General features: G+C 54.3%; 8 protein-coding genes across 8 annotated transcripts; 5 read left to right on the top strand and 3 right to left on the bottom strand.

Annotated features, from left to right (window-relative positions):
• The first annotated feature begins 20 nt into the window (after positions 1–20).
• On the top strand, positions 21–3693 carry orlA (putative alpha,alpha-trehalose-phosphate synthase subunit Tps2). The gene is made up of 4 exons (XM_025629695.1): positions 21–34; positions 297–803; positions 888–3132; positions 3251–3693. The coding sequence occupies exons 2-4, from the start codon at positions 378–380 to the stop codon at positions 3418–3420; spliced, it is 2841 nt and encodes a 946-aa protein (XP_025478624.1). The 5' UTR covers positions 21–34; positions 297–377; the 3' UTR covers positions 3421–3693.
• Positions 3694–5048: 1355 nt separating this feature from the next.
• On the top strand, positions 5049–6910 carry BO87DRAFT_94560 (putative MFS monocarboxylate transporter). The gene has a single exon (XM_025629693.1). The coding sequence runs from the start codon at positions 5313–5315 to the stop codon at positions 6774–6776; it is 1464 nt and encodes a 487-aa protein (XP_025478623.1). The 5' UTR covers positions 5049–5312; the 3' UTR covers positions 6777–6910.
• A 446-nt stretch (positions 6911–7356) lies between these two features.
• Positions 7357–8311, top strand: BO87DRAFT_427242 (PDGFA associated 1 family protein; the record flags this gene model as incomplete). Its single annotated transcript, XM_025627397.1, has 3 exons — positions 7357–7402; positions 7472–7539; positions 7604–8311. 3 exons carry the CDS (start codon positions 7357–7359, stop codon positions 8309–8311), a joined length of 822 nt encoding a protein of 273 aa, XP_025478622.1.
• Positions 8312–8436: 125 nt separating this feature from the next.
• BO87DRAFT_361663 (unc-50 family protein) lies at positions 8437–10125 on the bottom strand. Its single transcript, XM_025621596.1, has 4 exons — positions 9839–10125; positions 9615–9718; positions 9111–9448; positions 8437–9050 (listed from the first exon to the last, which is right to left on the bottom strand). The coding sequence occupies exons 1-4, from the start codon at positions 9946–9948 to the stop codon at positions 8739–8741; spliced, it is 864 nt and encodes a 287-aa protein (XP_025478621.1). The 5' UTR covers positions 9949–10125; the 3' UTR covers positions 8437–8738.
• A 170-nt stretch (positions 10126–10295) lies between these two features.
• BO87DRAFT_94510 (uncharacterized protein) lies at positions 10296–10917 on the bottom strand. The gene is made up of 2 exons (XM_025629692.1): positions 10546–10917; positions 10296–10448 (listed from the first exon to the last, which is right to left on the bottom strand). The coding sequence occupies exons 1-2, from the start codon at positions 10793–10795 to the stop codon at positions 10432–10434; spliced, it is 267 nt and encodes an 88-aa protein (XP_025478620.1). The 5' UTR covers positions 10796–10917; the 3' UTR covers positions 10296–10431.
• Positions 10918–12058: 1141 nt separating this feature from the next.
• BO87DRAFT_94500 (Sec7 domain protein) lies at positions 12059–16803 on the top strand. The gene is made up of 2 exons (XM_025629691.1): positions 12059–14715; positions 14778–16803. Exons 1-2 carry the CDS (start codon positions 12252–12254, stop codon positions 16664–16666), a joined length of 4353 nt encoding a protein of 1450 aa, XP_025478619.1. The 5' UTR covers positions 12059–12251; the 3' UTR covers positions 16667–16803.
• An 816-nt stretch (positions 16804–17619) lies between these two features.
• BO87DRAFT_361655 (putative anucleate primary sterigmata (ApsB)) lies at positions 17620–22700 on the top strand (the record flags this gene model as incomplete). Its single annotated transcript, XM_025621595.1, has 3 exons — positions 17620–19812; positions 19869–20504; positions 20586–22700. The coding sequence occupies 3 exons, from the start codon at positions 17620–17622 to the stop codon at positions 22698–22700; spliced, it is 4944 nt and encodes a 1647-aa protein (XP_025478618.1).
• Positions 22701–22981: 281 nt separating this feature from the next.
• On the bottom strand, positions 22982–24192 carry BO87DRAFT_377742 (nicotinate-nucleotide diphosphorylase (carboxylating)). Its single transcript, XM_025623626.1, has 3 exons — positions 24015–24192; positions 23889–23944; positions 22982–23829 (listed from the first exon to the last, which is right to left on the bottom strand). Exons 1-3 carry the CDS (start codon positions 24168–24170, stop codon positions 23097–23099), a joined length of 945 nt encoding a protein of 314 aa, XP_025478617.1. The 5' UTR covers positions 24171–24192; the 3' UTR covers positions 22982–23096.
• Positions 24193–24957: the final 765 nt, after the last annotated feature.

The following is a 24957-nucleotide window of genomic DNA, read 5'->3' as shown; positions in this document are numbered from 1 at the left end:
TTCTCTCTCTCCATACATACCAATTCATTCCCAGGTACTCCAGCTTATCTCCCTCCTCCCCCCCTCCCTCCCTAATCTACACTTCCCTTTTCACCCCCAAACTAAAAAAAAAAAAAAAAAAGGTACTTTCAACGCTTTTTGCCCTTTCCCTTTTACACCCCTCCCCCAAACCCAACACAGTCTTGCCCATCGTTGCCATTGTTATTCTTCTTCTTATCACCGGAATATCAAAGTTCACCAGATTTCTGCCCCTAATATTTCATGGTTTGCAACTAACTGATTGCGCTACCTCCCAGATTGACTGCAGATTGGTTCCCGTTCTGCCTGTCATTGACTGACTGACTGTGATTCCTCGCTCCGCCGCGTCCGTTTTCGTCATGGCCGCCGAACAACGGTCTGCCGCCATGCCCGATGGCCAGCCCAATCCGGGCCCCATTGGCTCTGGCCTGAATGTTCTGGGCGAAGATGCGTTTGTGAATGCCTCAAATGCCACCCCGGATCTGCGGGGTGAACAGACCCAGCCCTCCACCCTCCCCGATGCCCCTTCCTACTTTTCTGATACCCCGGGGAACCACGCTTCTTCCGTCCCTCCAGCTGTCGCTTCCCCCATCACTCCCTCCCAGGCTGTCAAGGACGCCAAATCGGGTCCTGAATTGTTGCGCCGCTTGAGCCTGATAGAATCTCCCATCATGCTGGACGCCGACCCCCGCGAACAATACCCCAGCCTGCGTCTTACCGGCCGAGTGATCAGTGCTGCATTCTGTATCCCCTATAAGCTCTATCTCCATCCCGGGTCCGACTGGGTAAGTCACTTCCCCCACCAGATCACTCGTATTTTGAGGGGGGGAAATCAGTAAGAGGACTTAGCTGATCGAACGGGATTGTAGGAGCTGAAACCCCGTCCGGGAACCTCCGCTCTATTTGATTCAATGGCCTATCTTGGTTCTAATGAATCGAGATGGTCCCACACCCTCGTTGGCTGGACCGGCGAGGTCGAGCCGGTCCAGGAGACAGCGATTCCTTTGCAACAGATTCCCATCAACACAAGTGCCAAGGTGCCGACCACCCTCAACGGTTCGGCCTTGCCCCTCAATAAAGCTGCCGCACCGGTGCCTGTGGATGCCAGCCAACGCCTACCCAGTCATCCTCTCCTTGACGGCTTCGAAGTGGACCTGGAGGACCGAGAAAGGCTCGATCAGCAGCTGAGCTCCAGCCGCTACGGTAAGATCGTGCCGGTCTGGTTGACCGGTGAATCGGAACATCCAGATGACACGGTCTTCTTGGACGACCAGGGTCGGTGGAGGCGTTATGCCGAGCGCGAGCTCTACCCACTCCTTCATTACAAACAGCACGGTCCCACGGACGGCAAATCGGAACGTAAGTGGTGGGCAGACTACGTCCGCATGAATCGTCTCTTCGCCGACCGCATTGCGCAAGAATACAAGGAAGGAGATATTGTCTGGATCCATGACTACCACCTATTCCTGGTCCCGAGTATGCTGCGCCAACGCATCCCCAACATTTACATTGGTTTCTTCCTGCATGCGCCATTTCCCAGCAGTGAGTTCATGCGCTGCTTGGCCAAGCGCAAGGAGGTGCTTACGGGGGTCCTGGGGGCCAACATGATCGGCTTCCAGACGTTCTCATACTCTCGTCACTTCTCATCTTGCTGTACACGTGTCCTAGGCTTTGATTCCAACTCGGCTGGGGTGGATGCCTACGGTGCTCATGTAGCAGTGGATGTCTTCCCGATAGGTATCGAGACCAAGACGATTCAAAAGGCAGCCTTCGGGTCTGCCGAGATAGAAAAGGCAGTCTTGGGTATTCGCAAGCTTTATGCCGGAAAGAAGATTATTGTCGGCCGTGATCGACTGGACAGTGTACGCGGTGTGGCCCAGAAGCTGCAGTCGTTCGAGGTCTTCCTCGAGCGGTACCCTGAATGGCGGGATAAGGTGGTCCTGATCCAGGTAACCAGCCCAACCAGCGTCGACGAGCAGAAAGAAGAGAACAAGATTGCCAGTCAGGTCTCTAATCTGGTTTCTACCATCAATGGCCGGTTCGGATCGTTGAGCTTTGCCCCCGTCAAGTACTACCCGCAGTACCTCTCCCCTCATGAGTACTTCGCGCTGCTGCGTGTCGCTGATGTCGGACTCATCACCACGGTCCGCGACGGCATGAACACGACTAGCTTAGAGTATATCATCTGCCAACAGAATAACTATGGCCCCTTGATCCTCTCCGAGTTCTCTGGTACGGCGGGGACTTTGTCCAATGCCATTCATATCAACCCATGGGATACCGTCGGCGTGGCGGGAGCCATCAACAAAGCCCTAACCATGTCTCCGGAAGAGAAGATGTCACAGCATCAGAAGCTTTACAAGCACGTCACTGCAAACACAGTCTCGTCCTGGTCAAAACAGTTTGTCACTCGTCTCCTCACCAACCTCTCGTCATTTGACCAATCCGTGGCAACGCCGGCCCTCGATCGGGCCAAGCTGGTGCGGCAGTACCGTCGGGCTCGGAAGAGACTATTCATGTTTGACTACGATGGTACACTTACTCCGATTGTCAAAGACCCGCAAGCTGCGATCCCCTCGGATCGGGTGCTGCGTACTATCAAGACCCTCGCCGCAGACCCGCGAAATGCGGTCTGGATCATCAGTGGACGTGATCAAGCCTTCTTGGATGAGTGGATGGGCCACATCCCCGAGCTAGGACTGAGTGCAGAGCACGGATGCTTCATTCGCAAGCCCCACTCGGATGACTGGGAGAATCTGGCCGAACGGAGTAACATGGGCTGGCAGAAGGAGGTCATGGATACGTTCCAGCACTTCACAGAACGGACACAGGGCTCTTTCATCGAAAGAAAGCGCGTGGCCCTGACATGGCATTATCGCCGTGCGGATCCGGAGTATGGAGCGTTCCAGGCTCGCGAATGCCGGAAGCAGCTTGAAGACACCGTCGGGAAGAGATGGGAAGTTGAAGTCATGGCCGGGAAAGCCAACCTGGAAGTTCGGCCGACGTTCGTTAACAAGGGATTCATCGCGGCTCGCCTCGTCAATGAGTACGGCACCGGCCCTGGGCAGGCTCCTGAGTTCATCTTTTGCTCCGGCGACGACTTCACAGATGAAGGTAAGGCTACTTTCCTTTTCATTCTCAGCTCTTTATTTCTCAATTCTTTTCCACCTTATGTGCTCTCCCGTTATTCCATCTTATTCTACATTCGCTAATAATTCCCTGTTATCCACAGACATGTTCCGTGCCCTACAGAAATTCGACCTGCCACAAGACCACGTCTACTCGGTCACTGTTGGTGCAAGCTCGAAGCAAACGGCCGCCAGCTGGCATCTCCTGGAACCCGCCGACGTGATTGAAACTATTTCGATGCTCAACAATAGCTCGTGCTCCCAAGAGTATTGAGGGTCTGTTAATACTGCACTGGTGGTCTTTCTCGAAGCGGGGACAGGGTCTCCGCGTAATCGCCCTTGATCTCCATTTAACATCTGCGATTATTGATATATATTTCTGCCATTCTTTTTCCAGGCGTAGAGGTGATGCTGTGGTGGCGGCGATTTGTTAGAGGGCGTCACGAAGCGGGTATGCATTCGGCATTTGGATTCTGGGGGGTCGTTCAGCCATTAGCGAGAGTCCAGCATGGGGGTTTCTCCTACCTTTTTTGTTTCTCTTTGTCTTTTCCCTTGTCTTCTTTTCAACAGCCCCTGCCTACCTTCCAACCGTTGATCTTGAACATTAAAAACTCGAGCATGACTGCTTGACGCTCGAGACAGACAGCATGGATACCTGTTTATGGTGCTTTTAATTGACTATATATAGATGGGCCGGCCTCGAGAGGCAGATGCCTTCCATTGTTATGATGCGTTAGAACAATATAGAACCCCGATGAAGGGCACGATTCAACAAATAATTCGTCTCCCGCTCACGACTCGTAATATGGCCAGTACTAAGTCAGTAGACGTCTTGTGAGTTGCCGCTGAGAACAAGATGGGTCGTTGGTGCCGCGAGAGGACTACGACTACTATGACTACTATTAGTACTACCACCACCAGGAGAGTGATGTATCAACAACCCATTGAGGAAATATAGTGCAGGACAGGGGGGCTTCTTTCTGGTAGTTCGTACTTCAATGACGTTGTTCGAGTAGGAAAAAAAAAAAAAAAAAAAAAATGAAAGCCGGGCAGAAGTCCGCCGCACGTGCCTTCGTATTATTCGGAGAATATGCTTAACATACATAATACTTAAAGAAAGGAAAGTATGGAAGAGTAACTAAGAAGCCGGACTGTATCGGCAATTTATCTTCTTTATTCTTTCTCTTCCCCCCGCGCCTCTTATTTCTTCTCCAATCCTTTGGCAACTCTTCCTGAATTGTTCCTCTGTCCAGGGATGACCCATCACATCGGCAATGGTATTATTCCCCCTCCCCCAACCAGCTAGTAAAATAGCTCAATGGTGGGGAGGGGATCCACCTGCCAAATTTCCCCAATCCCAAGCAAGAATCCTGGAGCCCCCGGGTTTTGGGACCGTGGTGCACCATGACAATAGGGCGTCGAAGTAACCAAGGCCTAACTATCGCCAATGTATTCCGGGTGTCGCTTCCTGTTGGATCCCAAACTGATCGTCCTCGTTCTTTAGCCGATTCGGCACAGCATTGCCGACCTTACTTCCCCGCCATCATGGCGGTTGGCTTTCGGTCTTCTTTGCGAGCCGTTCAAGCCCTAGCTCCTAATTTTCTAGTCTTACTTCGCTTCCTGACTCACGCAGCCTAACCGTCGTTCCTTTATCTATCTCATTCCCTAACAGGGCTGATCCTCGAAAAGGTCCTTGGCAGGAAGACGCTTCCAACGCTGCTATAACCAATTGCCGCCGATGCCGTCTGCTAGACGCGCCTTGAGTCATACGCACATATCAACTCGCTTGATCTCTATCAAGTCGATAGCTGGGGCATCGATGCATACTTCATAGTGCCTGATCCTTGACCGTTTTCTTTCTCTATCCCCTTTCTGTTTCCGATCCCATTCCCACTTCTCGTTGATCAGTCAGGTGCGCGCCATCACTTCGACTGATTGCTTCCACAATCCAGAGTGTCCTTGCCCAGCCCATCTGGTCGTGTGTAAGCCAAATAATTAATAAAGAAGCAGGGTGCCTCGCAGAGTGGCTGGCTCGTCTCTTAACTACTAGTCTACCTGCTTTCATTTACCAGGAAACATCACCCTTTGATATACACGAGACTCCCAGACATAAAAAAAACTTTTCGAAAATCTGTGATATCCCTTCGGGGTATACGTTCCCTCAAGATGTCCGCTAGATCATCGCATGATACCCAGCAAGACTTGACCATCTCCGCAAATGAGGAGAAAAGTGGACCCAGTCAGGCTGCCAACTCTCCCGTTCCTGAACAATTCCTTCCGCTAGGGAATGAGAAGGGTGATGAAGAAGTAGGCCTTGGCCCCGAAGCACAAAAGGAATTGTCGAAAACCCCGACGAATGTTAGCCATGTTGGCGCACTGGCCAGTAGAACCTTGACCCTAGTCCGCACCCGAGAGTCTGGAAGGGACCTGGGACCTCCCCCCGATGGTGGCTTCAAGGCATGGTCTCAAGTAGCCTTGGCTCATTTCGTCATCTTCAACACCTGGGGCTACATCAATAGTTTTGGTGTGTTCCAAACCTACTATACCGAGACGCTAGGTCGCACCCCGTCCGATATCTCCTGGGTAGGCAGTATCCAGATCTTCTTACTCTTCTTCGTCGGCACCTTCTCTGGACGCGCAACCGACGCCGGCTATTTCAAAGCCATCCTGACCATTGGGGCTGTCCTGGAGTTATTTTGCATCTTTATGACCTCCCTGTGCACGCAGTATTGGCAGCTGTTCCTGGCTCAGGGCGTTGGTCAGGGCATCGGTTGTGGACTGATGTTCTGCCCGACCATTGCGCTGATGCCGACTTACTTTACCAAAAACCGAGCGATTGCGATCGGAATTGTGGCCTCGGGCTCTGCCACCGGCGGCCTGGTTTTCCCGGCGGTGGTCATGCGACTCCTCCCTCAAATCGGATATGGCTGGACCATGCGGACCCTGGGGTTCATCTCTTTGGCGACGCTGATTCCGTGCCTGGTGTTTCTTCAGCAACGACTGCCTCCGCGTCGCAGCGGACCCCTCGTCGAATGGGGGGCGTTCAAAGAGGCGCCCTATGCTTTGTTCGCCTTGGGGATGTTCCTCAACTTCTGGGGCCTCTATGTCGGGTTCTTCTACATCGGGAGCTTCGCCCGCAACATCATCGGGGTCTCCAACTCGACGTCGATCGACGTCCTTTTAGTCATGAATGGTGTCGGTCTGCTGGGCCGGTTGATTCCCAACCTGATGGCCGATCGGTACACGGGACCGTTGAACATGTTGATCCCGTTCAGCCTGGTGACAGGAGTGGTCGCGTTCTGCTGGGCTGCGGTTCACACTTACAACGAGATGTATGCCTTCAGTGCGTTCTATGGGTTGGCAGCAGCAGGAATCCAGTCGCTCTTCCCGGCCACCCTGAGCACGCTTACCACGGATCTGAAGAAGACCGGAGTGAGAATGGGCATGGTGCTCAGTGTAGTGGCTGTGGCTGCGCTGATCGGTACCCCCATTGCCGGGGCACTGGTCGATCGGGATGATGGGCAATATCTGTATGCGCAGATGTTCATGGGCAGTGCGATTCTGGCGGGGACGCTGACCTTGATTGCGGCGAGAGTGACGAAGCTGGGGCTGACCTGGCAACGAGCGTAGCCAGGATGACTGCCGCGGTGGGTGAGCAGTACTTGAAGCTGAGCCAACTGTACATACAGTAGACAATTGCAGTGAAGCAGTAAATAAAAGTGTATTAACTAGAATAACCATGTTAAATATGACACCAATGAACGCCCGCGCCTTAGTCAGGCTCCCCCGCCTGTTCTGGGCTACTGGCGGCGTGACTCAGAGCTGTTTTTGTACAATAAGTTAGGATTTAGGGTGTGGTTTTCTCAATATTTGTAACCAGAGACCAGAAAGTCCATTGAAATCTCATTCCACAGTTCAGTCTCCAACTGGAGTACAAAGTACTAGTAGTTATTATTTGGCGCAGCTTCTCTGCACTGGATCGCGTAAGTGTCGGTCGATCTGGTGGTACTTCCCCGCCGCAGCCCCTCCGAGAATGAATGCCTTTGTTTGACTCCTCCATCCCTCTCTTCTTCTTCATCGCTCAACCCTCTCCTCGCTGACTCCAGATTCTCTTTGCCAGCAGGGGGAAAAATAAACCCTATCCAACCTTGACTCCTCTCCTCGACTCTGAACCCCATCTACTCGCCCTACTCCCCACCCAGCATACATCATGGCTCCCCGCGGTCGCGGAAAGTTCTCCAAGCCCTCTCGCGGAGGTACGTTTTTAAAACCTTCAGGGCCACCACAAACCCCAACTCCCCAGGACCAACTAACCATACACACAGGCGGAAAACGCTTCAGTCGAGACGTCCAACCCGTTGACAAGGACGGTAACCCTGTTGGACTATGGCGGGTACGCACCTCCCCCTCCTGCAAGAAGAAATTCCTCCTAACCAGAAGGCCTAAACAAAACACAGGACGCAGACGAGGATGTCCCCTCATCAATAGACGAAGACGAAGAAGAAGAAGGCAGCACATCCGAGTCAGACTCGGACTCCTCTGAAGACGACAACACCACCCCCTCCTCCTCAAAACCCGGCCCTTCCTCTATCCCACCCACAGCAGACTCTACCGCCTCAGCAGCAGCCCCCGAACTCACCCGTGAAGAGCGCCGCGCCGCAGCCAAAGCCAAAAAGCAAGCTGCGCAAGCCCGGCGACTCCAAACCGCCGCGCAACCGGGCGATTTACCCCCGTCCTCATCGGATGAGGAGGACAACTCTGACGGATCGGATGGCGAGGAGGAGGATCTACCCGCGAACCCGAACCATACGAGTAAATCTCGGTCTCAGTTGAGTAGTAGTAATGCGGCTGGTGGTGCTGGTGCCGGTGCTGGTGCTGGCAAGGATCAACAGGATCTGTCGCAGCTTTCGCGACGGGAGAGGGAAGCTATTGAGGCGCAGCAGGCCAGGGAGCGGTATATGAAGTTGCATGCGGAGGGGAAGACGGAGGAGGCGAGGGCGGATTTGGCGCGGTTGGCGCTCGTGAGGGAGAAGAGGGAGCAGGAGCGGTTGAGGAAGGAGGTCGAGAAGGAGGAGAAGGCTGAAGCGGCGAGAAAGAGGGCGGAGGAGTTGAAGGCGAAGTTGGGGGCTAAGGGGGGTGGGAAGAAGGGGAAGAAGGGGAAATGAATTGATGGGGTTTTATTTGGTTTTTTAGATTTGGTTACTTATTGAGTTGGTTTTGGCTTGATGCCTGTGCAATTGGATAAATTCCGAGTATCTATTTTCGTGGAATAAGAGAAGGGGGTATTGTGGGAGTAACAGTAGCAGAAATGAGTCTATGATAGACGCTATATAACCCAGCTATGCTGTACAGTATGAACCATATGTCTTTTGCCTGCTCTCATGTGGAGCAGAGTATAAAAGGAGACCACCAGAAACGAACCTATGCAATCATTATGCTCCCGAACCCATTCCCTGAACGGACAGAACAGACATAAAAATAGACCAAAGATCACCATATACACCGGCGCCGAAACGGAAATGACAAATTACTCGCACAAGAATGGGTAGAACAGGTGTGTATAACATGTCATGTGCGGGGAACAATCATGCATCATGCACCCCAGAACAGTCCTTCCACCCCGTGGCCTTGCGCCACTATCCCCCATCCCGCAATCAAGCTCACCAGCCACAGCACCGCAAATGCCAGGATGGGGAGCAGCAGAAGCTCCGTGTTGTGCAGAAACGGAAGCGCATTGTATCCGAGGAACGTGATGTAGGTGTAGTAGGTTACGGCCGACAGGTAAAGTGTGTTTCCAAGGAAGGTAGCCAGGGCGTTGCTGGGGCTGCGCTGGAGCAGCGGGAGGACCAGGAACTGGACCACGTAAAGATGCAGATACAGAGGAAAGAATGCTCGATTCGATACCTAGTGTCTGCGATTAGCCGGTGCTGCCACTCGCCAGTATGCTCTAGGAGTGTCACTTACATCAAAGCAGTATCCGAATTCAAGCTGGTCCTTCTCTCCCGGCTGCGTGAATAGGCCTTGCGCTGCGCCGCGTCTCCGTCCACGCCCGCCGCGGAATCCCGTCAGCGATGCGGCTGCGCCATCGGGCCCGAACAACCGCGGGATCGCGAAGTACCCGACTGTCGAGACCAGCAAGGACGAGCCGATGAAGTGCACAAAGATGAAGATTAACGAGAGCCGGACAATGGAGCCGAAGGAGGGCGCATAGGCGAGTCCCCACGCGAGGGCGGTAAGCAGAAGGAAGAAGGATAGGAGGTAGGTAAATGAAGGGTCCGGACGGTGCCAGGTGTTTTTCGTTTCTGTACGAGGTTATTAATATAGGTATTGATGAGCGTGTGTCAGATCCCGGGGAAAGCGGGCCATATCGGCAAGGTGCGGTGTTGGGGGCAATGACATACGTTTCTGCGGTGAAGCTTGGGTCAGCATAACCGGATGCGCGCTATGGAGCAGGGCGCCGGCATCAACTCACATGGTAATAGATTGATTTGAAGACCTTCTTCGGCGCAATCAACAAAGACGTCATCTCCCAGATAGCCATCTCGAAGTCCATTTGCGGGAACTTGAACAGCCTGTAAGCCAGCCAGGGGCATCAGTAACCGGTCGATGAGAATCGGAAAAGGCCATGGTTGTCCCTTTGATAGACGTATCATGCTGTTCCATTCATCCCCAGAGGGGGAGAATTAGCCTACCTCTTGAAGAATCGCGGCATGCGGATACTAGACCCGCGGCTTGCTGGGGTGGTACCGCCGAAGCTGGCCGGGCTGGCATGTTGGCGGGGGACGGAGATGTGAGGATTCATCTTCAACGAGTGGTTGAGGGAAACCCCAGGTTTTCGGACATGGGAAGTAGAGGCACGGTTGTCATGTACCCACGACCTCTATCGGACCCAGGGGGGATAGTTTGTTGATTGAGGTGGTGGTGGATGGGGGGTTGGAATTACGATCTATTAGCGAATAGAGTGATTGATTGATTGATTGATTGATTGCTTTGCTTGTTGATGATGGAGTGGCCGTTGGGTTATGTCATCAGCCTCTTCGGCCCAGCTCCCGGATCAATTCTTCCCCGACAGTCCGATCGGTGGATGGCGGCAGAATCATCAGAAACCCCCAAAAAATAAATTACAGTTTGGATTGTCGGAGGGTGGATATTCTATCTAGGTAACATCTAGTCTAGTCTAGTCTAGTCTATCTGCTGGCTTGTTTGCTTGCTGGCTGGCTGGTTGGCGGATGAAACATGGAAGCCATGCCATCCCTGTAGGAGATCGTCCGTGAACGCCGGTGTATCAAGTGCGTGGCGGCACTAGAACCGTCAGGAAACGGCGATGTATCACATTGCGAGGGTTGCCTGTTGAGGACAGGAGCAGCTCCTTAATTTATTTTTCTCATGCATGGCTTACATTTGACTGACATTCGGGCGACAGAATGCCCCAGCTCCGGGCCCCGGAAGGTGGGCATGACCACCACCCTGTATGTATGTGCCTGGATATGGAGACTGTAGATGCAGTTCAGCCAGCGTGAGTAAATCTCCGGCAACGAGGGAAGAAAAATGATAGATAGATGATGCATGGTGGGAAAATGATGCAGACCCCTCAGGCTGGCCTGATCGCAAAAGCCATCGTTGGATCGAATTTGATCCATCTCCAGCATACTGACAAATTCGGTCGTTGCCCTACCTTGGGTGCGATGGAGCTCTACGATGGGTCACGAAAGACTGGAGCATGGACTGGACAGGATCAGTTTCGTATGAAATGATAGATATTATCGATCGGGGGGTGCATGACGGCCCGTTTCCACTTGATCCAATAGGAATTGAGGAATACGGAGTAACTGGATCCACTTGATGGCAGTCAATTCACTGGAACTGGGAATAGCCAAGGACCCTCCCCCAAATGGAACCATGCAAGCTGCAAGACACTCCTGGATCGTCCCTTCTGATACTACTGTACAGTAGTAGTTCTGATCCAAACTTGTCAGCATCCACTTTGGAAGATACAATACGTAGATAGTTTGATGTGAGTTAGGGAGGCAAAAGGGAGACTGAACTCGCAAGCTGGAGAGATATTGAACCTGCAGGAACTCGGATGCATGCCCCTGAGAAACTGACTCTTTTGATTATCGCGACGGACTCTAGACCCGTAACTAGTGAACGCTACTGGAACTAGTCTGGAAGGTGGACGATGGCAGATGGTCCATCCCTGAACCACTCCAACGGACTAAACGTCTGCTTCTGTCCATGCTTTTTTATTTTGCTGCTAAGGGAGTAGTGTACAACTTTGTGCTGTCCTCCTCCTTCTCCGGTGATCCCACTTCGGCCGCCGTTCGTTCCTGGGCGCATTTCCATCTGCAAGTCCGGGGGCTGCTCCAGGCATTCATTCAATTCATTTCCAATTTTTGTCCCTCTTCAATTGCGCCAAAATTCCCTGAAGCGTTTCAATCGCTACCCTCCTTTCCTTTCCACCTTTCTCTCTCTCTCATTTACACTACACACTGCACACTCTTTGCACTCCCTCCTTCTCTCATCGTGGCGACCCACGATCGTCACCGGTCGGTTCCCGCTTCAACACTCGACCGTACCTTTCCTGTGCGTCTTTCTGCCGGTGGTTCGCCTCTAACTTTCCTGGATCGCCTTCTGTCTATCTTCCTCATTGAATCTCTGGCTAATCTGCCTTACCGCAAAAAAGATTACAGCAATCCTCCCATCAGGACGTCGGTTTGATCAATCGACTTACCCCCCTTACACTTCGAAATTTCCCTTTCCCCCCCTCCCCCTCACGCAATGTGCGACAGGTGATACACACCACCCTTGACTGCGCCTTGAAGACGGTCTGTTCGACTTCTGTGAAGCTCAGAACCGGTCCTGAGCACGCGATTCTATCAACCGGCCCCCAAACCCCCTTCCTCTCTCGATTGACGCAGGACGGTGTGCACGACAAGTGGACAATCGTCTCAACTACCTGCTGGTTGAGATCGTCCATGGCCAACGGTGCCCAGGGACTTGGCGACCAATATCCCTAAGGCTCAACCCCCTTCTCTTCACTCATTCCGTTCACTACAACGAATGCCAGACGTCCTTGGTTACCATTGACCACAGGGCAGTCTCAAAATGCCTCAGCAGCACGCCGGCCGGTCCCCCCCTCGAACACCCCCCTCCGAAGCTGTCAATGGGAAGCCTACAAGGAGAGGGACTCATCCGCGACCCTCTGTCCGAGAGACCTTCCTAGATGACTTCAATCCAGCCGACAACACCAACGAGAACAATGAGTCTTGTGACGAGCGAGATCCCCACGACCTATCGCTGTCTCCGAAGCATGCGGCCCGCACCTCCATCGTCGATAATATGCTCCTATCCCTAGACCAGTTCGTGGCGGGTTCCTCTGTGCTGGATGACTACAGGTTATTCAATTCGGTATTCGAAACGGACCTCTACGGCCACGGTTCACCGGAATCGTTGGCCCAACGACGTTATCGCGGACACACATTTTCATCCTCCCTATCGTCAGAGGTAGACGGCACCTTTGACGACGGCACGGCCCGCCATGCGTCCCAACTCCCGAGAGGTCGTCGGAGTAATAGCAGCTCGAATTACCATTCGAGCCTGAGAAGATTTGGGAGCACGCGCAGCCGGGAAGGCACCGGCTCACGCGGCCAGCTATATGACTACCGGCCGAGTTCTACGGCAGCGACAGGGGCTCATACTGCGAGGAATGGGAGCAAAGGAAGTGCTTCCTCCCAGTTAGACTTTGGTCCGCCTCTGTTACGTCGCCGAGCGGATTCAACTGGCGAGAGACGTTCGGCGAGCTTCGACTTCGGTACTCGGCCACCTTTCATCCCCTTTTCCGAACCGGTTGCCGACTACGGTTCCTGGTCCTTCAGCGACTTTGACGCAGCTCCTACGCCAAGTATTCCCGGAGGCCCCAGTAAAAACCACCCATCTTCGCAAGGGGACTATGCAGGTTCGCTCAGCCTGCAGCAGTCACGGACGCCGGTGGCCTCCCGACGGAACAGTATCAAATCTCCGCGTGCGAATACCACCCGCAAGTCTCGCCCGGAGAACATTGGCACGGCCACCATCCGGAGCCGGGATCTCGACCTGGCGAATCTGGGCGAGGCAGGCTTAGAGCTTCCGCCTACAATCCCCTCCTCACTTGACCCGCCCGCGCCCAGCCCAACCATCTCCTTCAACAAACCAATATTTCCCCCGCCGCCTGAGCCAGCGCCGGCCAAGGAACGACCGGGATTCTTTCGTCGAGTCTTTGGCTCTAAAGCCCCCACATTCGGACCGTCCGATTACAGTCAATCCGATTCCCATTCCGCCCAAGAGTTCGAGACCAAGGATGTCAAGAGCTGGAGACAGCCGCTGAAGCACAGTGGGACAGGGCTCAATTCGGGCCGCGATGGAAGCCATCAAGTGGTGACCAAAAAGTCGTCCTTCTTCCGCCGGCGGAAGAAGTCCGTGGCTGAAAGTGCCCCGCCTCCGATCGTGCTTCCTCCGGAGCTGTCAGGCTCCAGGGCGATGGAAATTATGAAGCCCGAGCCTAGTCCGGTCAGTAGTCTGAAAAAAGTGATGAACCCGTATATCACGGATTCGACTGCATCTGGGCCGGACCATGCCAACAAGCCCTCGCAGTCCCGTGCGGCGGCGGCAGAAGATGCGGAAGCCAAGAATCCAGGAACCACGTCAACGCACAGTCCGCGAGGCAGCCTCCTTACAACCTCCGGTGCCCCCAAGGCCAAATACAGTTTATATCCCGCAGTCTCATCCGCGAATAATCATGAGGCTACATTTTTAAGAAATAGTAGTGGAGATGAAGAGTCCGGATCTAAGTCTAATGGTCAGGATCCCATCGCTCCTGTTGACCGCCCACCAGCTTCAAGAGCATCACGCGATGGCGTGAGCTCGCGCGGCAGTGATTTGGACTCCGTGGATAAAGACCAGGTCTTTGCTTTACCAGGCGGCTTGAAGCCACAGGAGACTGTTATTTCCTCGCTTTCGCCCGTCATGGAGAGCTTCTCTCAAATGAGCGCGAGCCCCACTCACAGTGCTGAGGATGTCCCAGAAGAGTCCAAGGAGATACCCACCTCTGACGTACCCAAAGATGAGATTGTTGATGGCACGAGCCGATTCTCTACCCCTGCCAATGGTCCGGGTGGCTCGCCACGGGCTTCGATTTCGGAAATGTCGAATTACTACACGGCATCTGAGAGTGCCGCCATGGGGCCAACGGAGCCAAAGCTTGCCGATCTTGCGGAGACTAGCCCGGATGACATCCCGGCTAGCGAGCCGACTATTTCGGACAAAGAACAAGCGCAGATGCTCTTTGATAGCCAGGATCAAGTCGTAGGAAACGAGCCGGCTGCGGCTTGGCTGGGCGATCCGGACCGAGCCTTCGTCCGCAAGGCGTACATGGATCTCTTTGACTGGGCCAATCTGAACATCCTGGCAGCCCTTCGAAGTCTGTGTAACCGTTTGGTGTTGAAAGGAGAAACCCAACAAGTGGACCGAGTCTTGGATGCCTTTTCCACCCGGTGGTGCGAGTGCAACCCACGTCATAGCTTCAAAGCTTCTGGTTTGTCCACGCCTTTAACCCTGTCTCACTGCTTGATAGCTTTCGATCTAACTGCTCTACAGATGTTGTGCACACCATTTGTTACTCGCTTCTCCTGCTGAATACCGACCTGCACCTTGCCGATATCGAGCAGAAGATGACGAAGGCCCAATTTGTCCGAAACACTATGCCGACAATTCATCGAGTGGCGGCGGATGCTGCGCCGGACGGCTTTGACCAACGCGACGCCAACAAGTCAAAATCCCTATCACAAGATCCGCCGTCCCTGGCCTCGAATTCCAGATCTGCTACCACTGACGACCTCGAACGAAAAGCTCCAACTGCTGATAAGCCGACCAATGGCCCTACCAAGTTGGTAAATCGACTCTCACGGACGGATCTCTCGGCCAAAATGATAAGTGACCCTGACAGTGACACCGGCCCCCTCGTCAATACCCCGTTTACCGGCACAATGCGAGCGTGGGAGCAACAAGTGGAAATGGTGCTACGAGACTTTTACACGTCGATTCAGAAGCAGAAACTCCCGTTGCATGGTGCCCCAGTGGAAAAAGAGCCGACACGTTCGTCCTCGAACAATCTACTGGGACCTCACCCTGGTGGGCTCCGCAGGAGTCCGAGTACAGTCAGTAAAAGTGGCTCCGATATCTATCCACGCGGCCGCTCTGCCGATTCCCGTTATGGAACGGCACGCTGGTCTTCGAAGCCCCGATCTCGAGCCAGGCTGTATCCCCCTTCTACGATGGGCTCTAGCCGGACCAGCTTGGATGACCAGTCTTCCCTCTGGAGCCCATCGGCATCCAGTACGTGGAGCAAGTATTCTTCTGGGAAGTTGACCTCTGCGTCGGTGGATTCTTTTGGCTCGGATTACCCACGTGGGGATTATCAACAATCGATTGGCTTTGCCAATGCCTTGAGTCAGGCAATTATACGTGAAGACTCGGCACATTCGATAGCCAGCTTTGAAGACGCCGAGCGGAATACGCCTCTCCTGGAAGATGAGACTCTACAGCTTGCGGGCGCCCCTTGGGCCAAGGAAGGAAGCCTTAAGCACAAGCATCACTTGGACTCGGTAGATAAGAGGGCTAAAGACCGCAACTGGAACGAATGCTTTGCCGTCATCCAACAAGGTTGGATGCGCCTGTTCTCCTTCAACGCCTCCATGAAATCAGTCCGACAGAAGGCCAAGCAACGGCATCCTGGCGGCGTCGTGGTAGGAGGAGGCAACTGGACAGAAAATGCGGAAGAAATCTGGAAGTTCCTTTTGCGTCAAACCATTGCCAGCGCGCTGCCACCTCCCGGGTATTCCAAGTCTCGCCCGCATGTCTGGGCCCTGAGCCTGCCCACGGGCGCCGTACATCTGTTCCAAGCCGGCACGCCAGAAATCGTTCGGGAATTTGTGTCCAGCGCCAATTATTGGAGCGCGCGACTATCCAAGGAGCCTTTGATTGGTGGCATTAGTAACATGGAGTATGGCTGGAGCGATGCAGTCATTAATAGCGCCCTGATCTCGGCAGAGAGCAGCCGGACACCTCCTTCCTCGTCGGGGGCGCGACCAAGCATCCAGAGCTCGATTCGCAGCTCTATTGACCAGCAGGGGGTCCGGCCCCGACTGCCGGCCGACCGAGTGCACATTAGCGATTGGGCTCCTCCGCAACAGAGCATGATGGCATCAGCTCTGCCAGAAGATGAACAGCTGAAGGCCCTGCAGACGTATGTCAAGAACGTGGAGGAGGAACTGCAGCGACATAACGAGCTTCGACCCGCCATGATCCTTGCCTTCTCGCCGCGGCACCCCAATGCAGCCAAGGCGTTGGCCAACTGGGAGCGCAAGTCGTCGTATCTGCTGCGGGAAATCGTGAAGTTCCGGACCTACATTGACTCGCTCTCCTCGGCTTTGGAGCAGAAGAAACGGATCTATACCAACCGGGAAGAGAGCACCCCTGCCGAGTAACCTGTGCTTAGAGAGGTGTCTGAAATTTGCCCGACATCATACTATCGAGCTGGCTCTCGGGGATTTGAGGGCGAGGAGCCCCAGGGAGCTTAGATTTTCTTGATTTGCTTTGTATACCCAACCCAGCTTTAATTACTTCCCCATTCACTTCTTTGTCTTTCCATTGGAATATAAGAAAAGTCTCCGACTCTAGAGTGCACAAAATTTGCAATACCTCTGAGTTCCCTTCTACATATCCTATCTCTTGCCTTTGTGACCCTGTGACCCCGATCATCATGTACTTACTGTCTTTTGATTTTTTTTTTTTTCCCTCTTCGATCCGGTTTTGACGAGGTTTACGTGACTGGTTGCCATGAAGTAAGAAGTTTCAGTGAAATATCCTAGGGTCTGACCCGGAAGTTTGGCAGTAAAAGAGATTCCATATCCGTTTTGGTTGATCCCAAGGTGAATGAAGCGTTAGATCTATGGAAGGCGTAATAGAGTCGTATACTGAGTAGTACTAACTTCTTGGTGGACGGGACCGAGCGGGCACGTGCTGATTGGGCGAAGGCACAACAACAACAACAACAACCATAACAACAGGAAGGTTGCAGCTGCACCACAACCTCACTCTCCCTTCGATGTTCCTGTTTTCCCATCCACACCCTCATCTCTCGCTCACCACCCTCTCTGTCCTACGCACCATACCCTCTATTATCTCTCTAATCTCACCGCAGCCACGTCTTGCTCGAGGTGGTGGTGAGCTGGCGGGCCTGGCATTGGCGCTAACCCGGCTGCCCGCCCAAGTGGGTAGCACAAGAGCCCGGAGTCTAGAGTCTATCCAGTCTAGACAACCGCCGCGTTTCAGCGCCCGTTGTTCCCTAAGCTCTTACTAGTCTCCTAGTCTCCTAGGGGCTAGGATTGTCGAGCATTGCATGGTGGAGGTGGGGACAACAAACCCTCCCCCCGTCACCATGTCGACCGCATCGCCTCAACCACCTTCCTCTCCGTCGCCTGAGTCCCCAAACGTCGCCGAACACGCGCATCCGGTGCGCTCCCCCCCGACATTCTCTCCACCCCCCAACCCATTACACGAAGAAGGACTCCCGGCTCTCGAAGACGTATTCCGCGATCCAATCCCTTTGATGGTGGCGGAGAACGCGCGGGGAGGTCTTTCCCCGACCACAATGGACACTCCCGCCCGAGACGGCGCTGTCGACGACCACTACGCTCATGAGGAACCGGGCGCCTTCAGTGATGCCCAACGCCATAATCCTGCAGTTGACCCATCGACGGTGGAAGACCCCGCCCATGACGATTCGAACCTGTCCCTCCCCCCTTTGCCCGACAACGACGATAGCAGCCTTTTGTTGTCCGCCGACGATGACTACCAGGAGCGAGTGGACGACCAAACTTTCATCAAAGAAAAGGAAATGCGGCGGCAGTTGATGGATATGGAGTCCAGCTTTCTGCCGGAACCTTCGACCATCGAAGTCGCAACCACGAACCGGATTATTGGTGCGGATGATACTTACCTGGTTGGAATACACGAGGAGGAGCCTGTCCCTGAAGTGCTGGAAAGCACGCAGATTTCGTTCGTGCCGCCCGATGATTCTATACATGACATCGCAGCGGCCGCGGATGGCACTCACACACCTCAAACGCCCACCCATGAGCACAGACAGGACACAGCGGAGGATTTGGACGCAACGCCTGCCGCTTCCCCTGAACAACATGGTGACAACACCACTATCCTGGAAGCGATCCCATCATCTCCTTCGGCGGCCGCTGCAGCGAGGACAAGTACCCGTAACCAGTCTACCTCATCCGAAAATGCGCCCGACACCAGCCAGATTGCTCGCGACGATGCATTTGGTCGCTCTCCTGTACCGGACGCAGACATCTCACTCCAATCCAGTCATCACAAAATTCGCAGCCTATCACGCAGTGTGTCCCCTGGAACGTCGAGGCTGTTTCATGACAACAGCGCGAATGACGCCGATACAGCCTCCCATACGAGCAGTCGTCGAAGCAACCGACCGAAGTATCTGACTAGTCGTAGTTCGGCCCATCGGCTTTCATATTCCTCGGTCACGAGTGCGGGTACAGAAATCACAAACAGTGATGCGACGCTGGGCGCCGACTACGCACTTCAATCAGGCGGTGCAGCGCCGGGCAACCCGGGTTTAGCGCATGCCGGACAGCGCAACACATTGGCCCGGTCGGTCAGCTTGGGAAGCATGGCATCAGGTATCTCGGGATACAGTGATGAGAATCTCTTTGATCGGAAGAACCCTGGCGGGACCACGGAAGGAGGCCTACAGACCTTAGATGAAGAGGAAGGCCCAACTCAGTCACGTCCGGGGTCTTCTTACCAAAGGTATCAGCAACAGCAGCAGCAGCAGCAGCAACAACAACAACAACAACAACAACAACAACAACAACAACAACAATCAGAGCAGCGCCCTCAACAAGAATTCCATCCCGATGACGCTTCTGGACCGATGACACCACGGGCGAAACCCCAAGACACCGGATTTCCTACGGATACGGTCCTCGCAGAACGTGTCAAAGACGTGCAGGTTCCCAGCGCATTCGTGAAGCAGTTCCGGGAGGACTATGGTAGCCGTGGATTGTCGCCTGAAAAGCGGACGAGCGCCACTCCGGCCTTTGCCCGGAGTGGCCGCACCATGACGCTCAAAGAGCAAAGCAGCACCATTGACCGTCTTTCCAAGGAGAACTTTGACCTCAAGATGCGCATCCACTTCCTCAATGAAGCACTGAATCGACGCTCTGAGGAGGGCATCAAGGAGATGATCTCGGAGAATGTTGAGTTGAAGTCAGACAAGCTGAAGCTGCAGAAGGACAATCAAAGCCTGAAGCGCAAGTTGCGCGATCTCGAGAAACAGTTGAAAGACCAGCAGTCCGACAAGGAGTCTATGCTGAACCATGACCCCGAAGGGTCGGACGAGGAAGACCGTGACCCCGCGCAGGACGAGGAGATTCTCTTCCTGCGCGAGCGGGCAGAGACATATGAACTGGAAATCGAGCGACTCCGTTCGGAAAGCATTGCCCGCGAAAGTGAGAAGAGACGACTGGCCGAGATGGTGAAATCCCTTAGTGACGGGCGGCCCATGGGATCGGATGTTGGCGCCCGGGAGGAGAGGGTAAGTACTGGATTATCCCTTTGTGCATTCTGGACGCTGATCGTTTGTTACCGCAGGATATGTGGAAGGACATGCTGGAGGCCGAGACGGCGGCTCGCGAGCAGGCAGAAGAGGAAAATAAGCGGCTGCGCGAAGAGACCCTGCGCTTGAAGAACGAGATGAACTTCCCTGTCGTCGCCGCGCGAGTCGGGCAACGCGACAGAATTGGCTCAATGGCCTCGTACTCTGCTGCGTCCGAACGAGACTTCAGCCGCGATCCCCATACTGTTAGCTCCTCCAGCTCGACGCTGGTGATGGAGTTGGAACTGCTCAAGCAAGAGAATGCGGAGCTGAGAAAGGAGGTGAGCGCTCAGACCTCGATGCTCACGTCCCGCAACCGGGAGAAGGAGCGGTTATACCAGGAGATTGAAGAGCTCAAACTTGGTCAACGCCGGGATGGGACTCGATCGGTTGCCGGCGACAGCATCTTCGATCGCTCGGCGTCCCGGGCACATGGTCGGCCCTCTTCGCGCGCCAGCGATGGCACGGGTCAATCGCCGAGCGACGATGCCGAGCGCGAAGACCTAGAAACGCGCGTAGGCCAGCTGCGCGACCAGGTGTCGGCTCTGAAGCTTGAAAACCAATCTATTCGGGAGCAGCTGGATGAGGTCAACCAGGATTATGACTCGCTGGACAAGGCATATCAGGCCGACGTCGATGAGGCGGAAGAAGAGATATCGAACCTTCAACAAATGGTACAAAATCTCCGACAGGAGCGCGACCAGTCCATGCAGATAGCCGAAGAGCGCGATGAAGCATTCCAAAACATCCGCGCAGAAGCCCAGGAAGAGCTAGACGCCATGAGTGAGGCTCTGGAGCAGAAGGTAGAAGAGTGCCAGCGATTGAGCGAAGAAGTGCGTGTTCAGGACGAAAACCTTCGGGCACTCCAGGCGGAGATGCGCTCAGCTAGCGAGGGCATTATCCGGCTTGAGGAAGATGCACAGAACAATCTCCAGCGGTACAAGGCCGTCCAGCAGGAACTGGAGGACTGCAACCGCGAGATGGAGTCGCTGGAGAAGGATCTCTATGAGGCTAACACTAAAGTACAACGGCTCACCGTGCAAATTGAGTCGAGTCAGAATGAGATTGCGTTCCTCCGCGAGGAGCAGGATGGCGACAAGATCAAGATCGGAGATCTTGAATCAGAGCTCAAGTCCTACCAGCTCAGCCTGCAAAGCGAGCGCGACAAGACACGCGAACTCGAGGAACGGTTGGCGGAGGAACGGCACCAGCGTGAAGTTGTGGGCAGCAAAGAGAAGCAAGAGGTGCAGCGCATTGTCAACGAGCTGAACCGTGAGGCGACCACCGCCAAGGAGGAGAACCGCAAACTTAGGAAGAACCTGTCGGCGCAGGAGATTGAAGCCGCAACCTGGAAAGAGCGGTTGCTGGACTTGGAAAACAACCTACGAGAGACGCTGGGTGATCTAACCGGCAGTCGCTCTAGTCTGATTTCCAACATCATGAAGCTGCAAAAGGAGCTGGAGTCGACAGCCCTGGAACTCGAAAGCACGCGAGCCAAGCTGGACGACAAGGAGTCTCTTCTGCGCAACCGCGATGCGCTGCTGGAGAGTCATGGGCTGGAATCGCGCAAGCTGGCCGAGCTGCTCGACCGCGAGCGCCATGCCCGCCGTGCCGACAAGCAGTCGTTCGAGCAAGCTCTCAAATCCCACCACCAGGCCTCGCGCACCATCACGCAGAACAACTCGCGCATCTCGGAGCTGGAGAATGCGCGTAATCAAGATCGCAAGCGCTTCACCACTCTGGAGCAGCAGTTCCGCGACCAGCTGAGCGAGCGCAACGTGATGCTCCTAAACATCTGGAAACGCCTGTCAGCCATGTGCGGACAGGACTGGGCGCATTCAAACAGCTTGATCAACGGCAATCTCCCCAGTCAAGAGGTCATTGGCAACATCCTCTTCTGGCCCGGGTTTAGCCGCAACCTTCTGCTCGCTGTCAAGACCGTCGAAAGCGTGATCTCGGGCTTCAAGTCGCGCATCAAGGGTGTTGAACGGGATTTGACCAAACAGTACCAGATGCTGGAGCATACCTTCAGTCTGCGCGTTAAGAAGCTTGACCGCCTCGAGGAGTCCATGATGAACATGCGCGCACAACAGCACAGCCGGAACCAGTCCGGAATGTCTCCTGAAATGGCGAAGCTCCGGGGTGAGAACCGGCTCTTGAAGGCCGAGCTGAACCTGCTTCAATCGCACTCACGCAGCCGTGGACCTGCCTCTGCGGCTGTCTCCGCCGCCGCTGTTGGCATTGGATCCAACTCCCCACGGTCACCGACCCGTGCGCTGAGCCTAGATCCTGGAGCCGATGCAGAACCGGGCTCTCTGATCCGTCATCACTCAGCAGTCGAGAAACCCGCCCCGTCGCGCGGTCTGTCGCGGAGCGCCACCACTGGCATCCCTCAACCCTCGCATTCGGCCTCGACAACCTCGACAGCGACGCTCGCCAAGGATGGGCCAGGAGCACTGGTGCAAGGTTCTCGCTCCCGACATATGTCCGCTGACCCGGGGAGCAACGAGAAGTGGATTCAACGCTTGCATGAGCTGGAGAAGCGATTGAAGGCCGAACGGGAGGCTCGCCTTCTGGACCGAAGCGGCGCACGGCGGCGCCTGGAAGAGCGCGATGCGGAGAACCAGCGACTCCGCGCGCAGCTCGAGCGACAGCGTGTACGCAAAGAGCTATCCGGGGGCACGTCGACCGATGAGGACGTGCGCGCGCGTGGTCAACGGCGGCTCGAGGGGTCAGATCCGGGCATGAGTGACGGATATGATCGGCGTCGGGACGATGAGATGAGCTCGAGCGAAGGCGAGGGCATCTACGTTGACATTGAGGTCTGAACGTAGCCTTAGGGGGTGAGGTGTGGGTCGTGGGCCATGGTCGTTGGGCGTATTGGGCGTTCCAGTGCAAGGCTTGCGAGTGCTATTCTTTTGGAAGAAGTTCTAGTCCACCTGGTGTTCATAAGGGCTCTTTTGATGTTCTTATCATTGCATGTATCATATACCCTTCGGTTCATTCTTCGGTTCGTCTTCTTTCTTGGACATTTGCCATATGGGCATTGTGTATTGAACGCGTTGGTTAAGCCAGGTAGCAATGGCACCGAGACACATGTACATAGACATGCAGGATGATTCTGTTAATTTCTGGCACAGCTATCCGTAGGCTGCGTCTTCATCCGGAGTAATACAACAATCTAGCAAGTAGAATATACACATCACATCATCACGATCTGCCCACTACCGCAACGACACCTTCAGAGAGAAATCGACAATGCCGGTTCCCTGATGAATCGAGCTCGTCGACAAGATATCCACATCCGGACAAGCATAACGAGCAGCATTCTGCTCATTCAACCCACCACTAACCTCAACCAAAAACGCCTTCCCAGACCCAGCCCAACCAGCCTTCAACTTCCGCGCCGCATCCCTCACCCCCTCCGGCGTGAAATTATCCAACATAATCACATCCGCACCGGCCTCAATGGCCGCATCCGCCTCCTCCAAACTCCGACACTCGACCTCAACCTTCGTCGCGAAACCCCCGGCCGCCTTCGCCGCCTGCACCGCCCTCGGAATCGCCCTCACAATCGACCCCTCCTCCACCGCCTCCTTATCGCCACCATCCTTAGCCGCCGAGTTATTCGCACACGCCCACACATGATTATCCTTGAGCATAGTCATAGCGCTGAGATCATGTCGGTGAGGGTCCGCCCCGCCAACGAGAATACCGTATTTCTCGACGACTCGGAACCCAGGGGTCGTCTTGCGCGTGCCGGCTAATGTGCCCGGCCAATTGTGGCTGCGGAGGATGGATACTAGGGTGGAGGTCTTGGTTGCGATGCCGGAGCAGCGCGCGAGGATGTTCAGGGCGACGCGCTCGCCGAGCAGGATCTTGCGGATTGGGCCGGTGACGGTCGCGCAGTGGGTGATTGGTTTGATGGGGGTGGTTTCGGTGATGTGCCATGTTACTCTGTAGAGGTTTCTTTAGTATGGGGTCTTGGTGATTGGGGTGGAAGAGGGGAAGCGTACGAGCATCCTAGTTGGGAGAAGACTTCGTCGAAGAAGGGGACGCCTGCGAGGATGCCCTATTGTGTAGAATGTGATGTTAGTATGGATTGTGTCGGGTAAGTGATGGGTGGTGGTGGTGGTGGTTACCTCGCTCTTTCCTAGTAATCGTGCTTCGCCTTCGGATTCCCCCACTACGAAACCGCCATAGTCGAAACTGGGACAGTCTTCTTCGAGCCAGTCGGCGATGAGACGCTTGTAGTTGCCTGGGAGGAGGTGACGGAGGTCACCGTATTGGGATGCCATTGTGGTATGTAGTGATGATGTTGTTGATGTATGTGTTGGTTGGAGTTGAGGGGGGAAGATGATGGAGACGAAGCCGGAGGAGGAACCAAACCCCGCGCGGGGCACTTCGGAGTTTCGGAGCATGGCATCGGGACCCTCCGGGTTGCGGTTGGTTTGTTTGGTGGTCATGTGATTTGTATACACAGGATAGGGATTCATGTTTATGTTTGTGGTATTGTGTATAGTTATAAATTAATAATGGATGATAGTTTACTGTAAGTTATTATTATACAATTTACATGATTCAAGGGTAAATATCATCTCGTATATTATACTCCATCAACATTAATAATGGGTGGAAGTATACTCCCGTCACTTCGCATCCCCCCGAATGCAGCAAGCAAAGTATGAATACGAACACGAAGTCGACGACACATCGCACCCATGGACCCAACTACCAGTGATACGTAGCTTGTCTACTAAGCACAGCTCCCATGGCTAGACCTAGGAAGCTGTCGTGTTTACTGGACGGAAGGATTTCAAGCTTTGACACGACAACCCGGGGGGGGCTTACATACAAAGTAAACATCTACTCAGCCTCAACGATGGTGTTGGCAAGTTACTAAAATATGGATACTTTAATGCTGGCGTCATGGTCTGACATCAGTTCTGAAATCCCTGTGGGCTTTGTTCAAAATCATCTACTAAGATTAGTTTGCGACACGATGGATGTGCACTGCCTTGTTTAATCTTGGGTGACTACAGGCAGCACAATTCTTAACATATGGAGTACAACGGGGGGGAAAGA

This window comes from Aspergillus neoniger (assembly GCF_003184625.1).
Source record: "Aspergillus neoniger CBS 115656 unplaced genomic scaffold BO87scaffold_21, whole genome shotgun sequence".
NCBI classification, from domain to species: domain Eukaryota; kingdom Fungi; phylum Ascomycota; class Eurotiomycetes; order Eurotiales; family Aspergillaceae; genus Aspergillus; species Aspergillus neoniger.
Note: the sequence above shows the minus strand (reverse complement) of the source record. Positions and strands in the feature narration are given on the sequence as shown.

Bases quoted from the DNA above. Each gene is read 5' to 3' on its own strand.
- orlA (XM_025629695.1), top strand. From the start codon at position 378: ATGGCCGCCGAACAACGGTCTGCCGCCATGCCCGATGGCCAGCCCAAT. The intron at 804-887 runs GTAAGTCACTTC...ACGGGATTGTAG, and splicing joins TCCATCCCGGGTCCGACTGG to GAGCTGAAACCCCGTCCGGG. The intron at 3,133-3,250 runs GTAAGGCTACTT...TGTTATCCACAG, and splicing joins CGACGACTTCACAGATGAAG to ACATGTTCCGTGCCCTACAG.
- BO87DRAFT_94560 (XM_025629693.1), top strand. From the start codon at position 5,313: ATGTCCGCTAGATCATCGCATGATACCCAGCAAGACTTGACCATCTCC.
- BO87DRAFT_361663 (XM_025621596.1), bottom strand. From the start codon at position 9,948: ATGAATCCTCACATCTCCGTCCCCCGCCAACATGCCAGCCCGGCCAGC. The intron at 9,719-9,838 runs GTAGGCTAATTC...GCTGGCTTACAG, and splicing joins ATGCCGCGATTCTTCAAGAG to GCTGTTCAAGTTCCCGCAAA. The intron at 9,449-9,614 runs GTTGATGCCGGC...AACCTCGTACAG, and splicing joins ATCAATCTATTACCATGTGA to AAACGAAAAACACCTGGCAC.
- BO87DRAFT_94510 (XM_025629692.1), bottom strand. From the start codon at position 10,795: ATGCTGGAGATGGATCAAATTCGATCCAACGATGGCTTTTGCGATCAG.
- BO87DRAFT_94500 (XM_025629691.1), top strand. From the start codon at position 12,252: ATGCCTCAGCAGCACGCCGGCCGGTCCCCCCCTCGAACACCCCCCTCC. The intron at 14,716-14,777 runs GTTTGTCCACGC...ACTGCTCTACAG, and splicing joins TCATAGCTTCAAAGCTTCTG to ATGTTGTGCACACCATTTGT.
- BO87DRAFT_377742 (XM_025623626.1), bottom strand. From the start codon at position 24,170: ATGGCATCCCAATACGGTGACCTCCGTCACCTCCTCCCAGGCAACTAC. The intron at 23,945-24,014 runs GTAACCACCACC...TCTACACAATAG, and splicing joins GATTACTAGGAAAGAGCGAG to GGCATCCTCGCAGGCGTCCC. The intron at 23,830-23,888 runs GTACGCTTCCCC...AAACCTCTACAG, and splicing joins TTCTCCCAACTAGGATGCTC to AGTAACATGGCACATCACCG.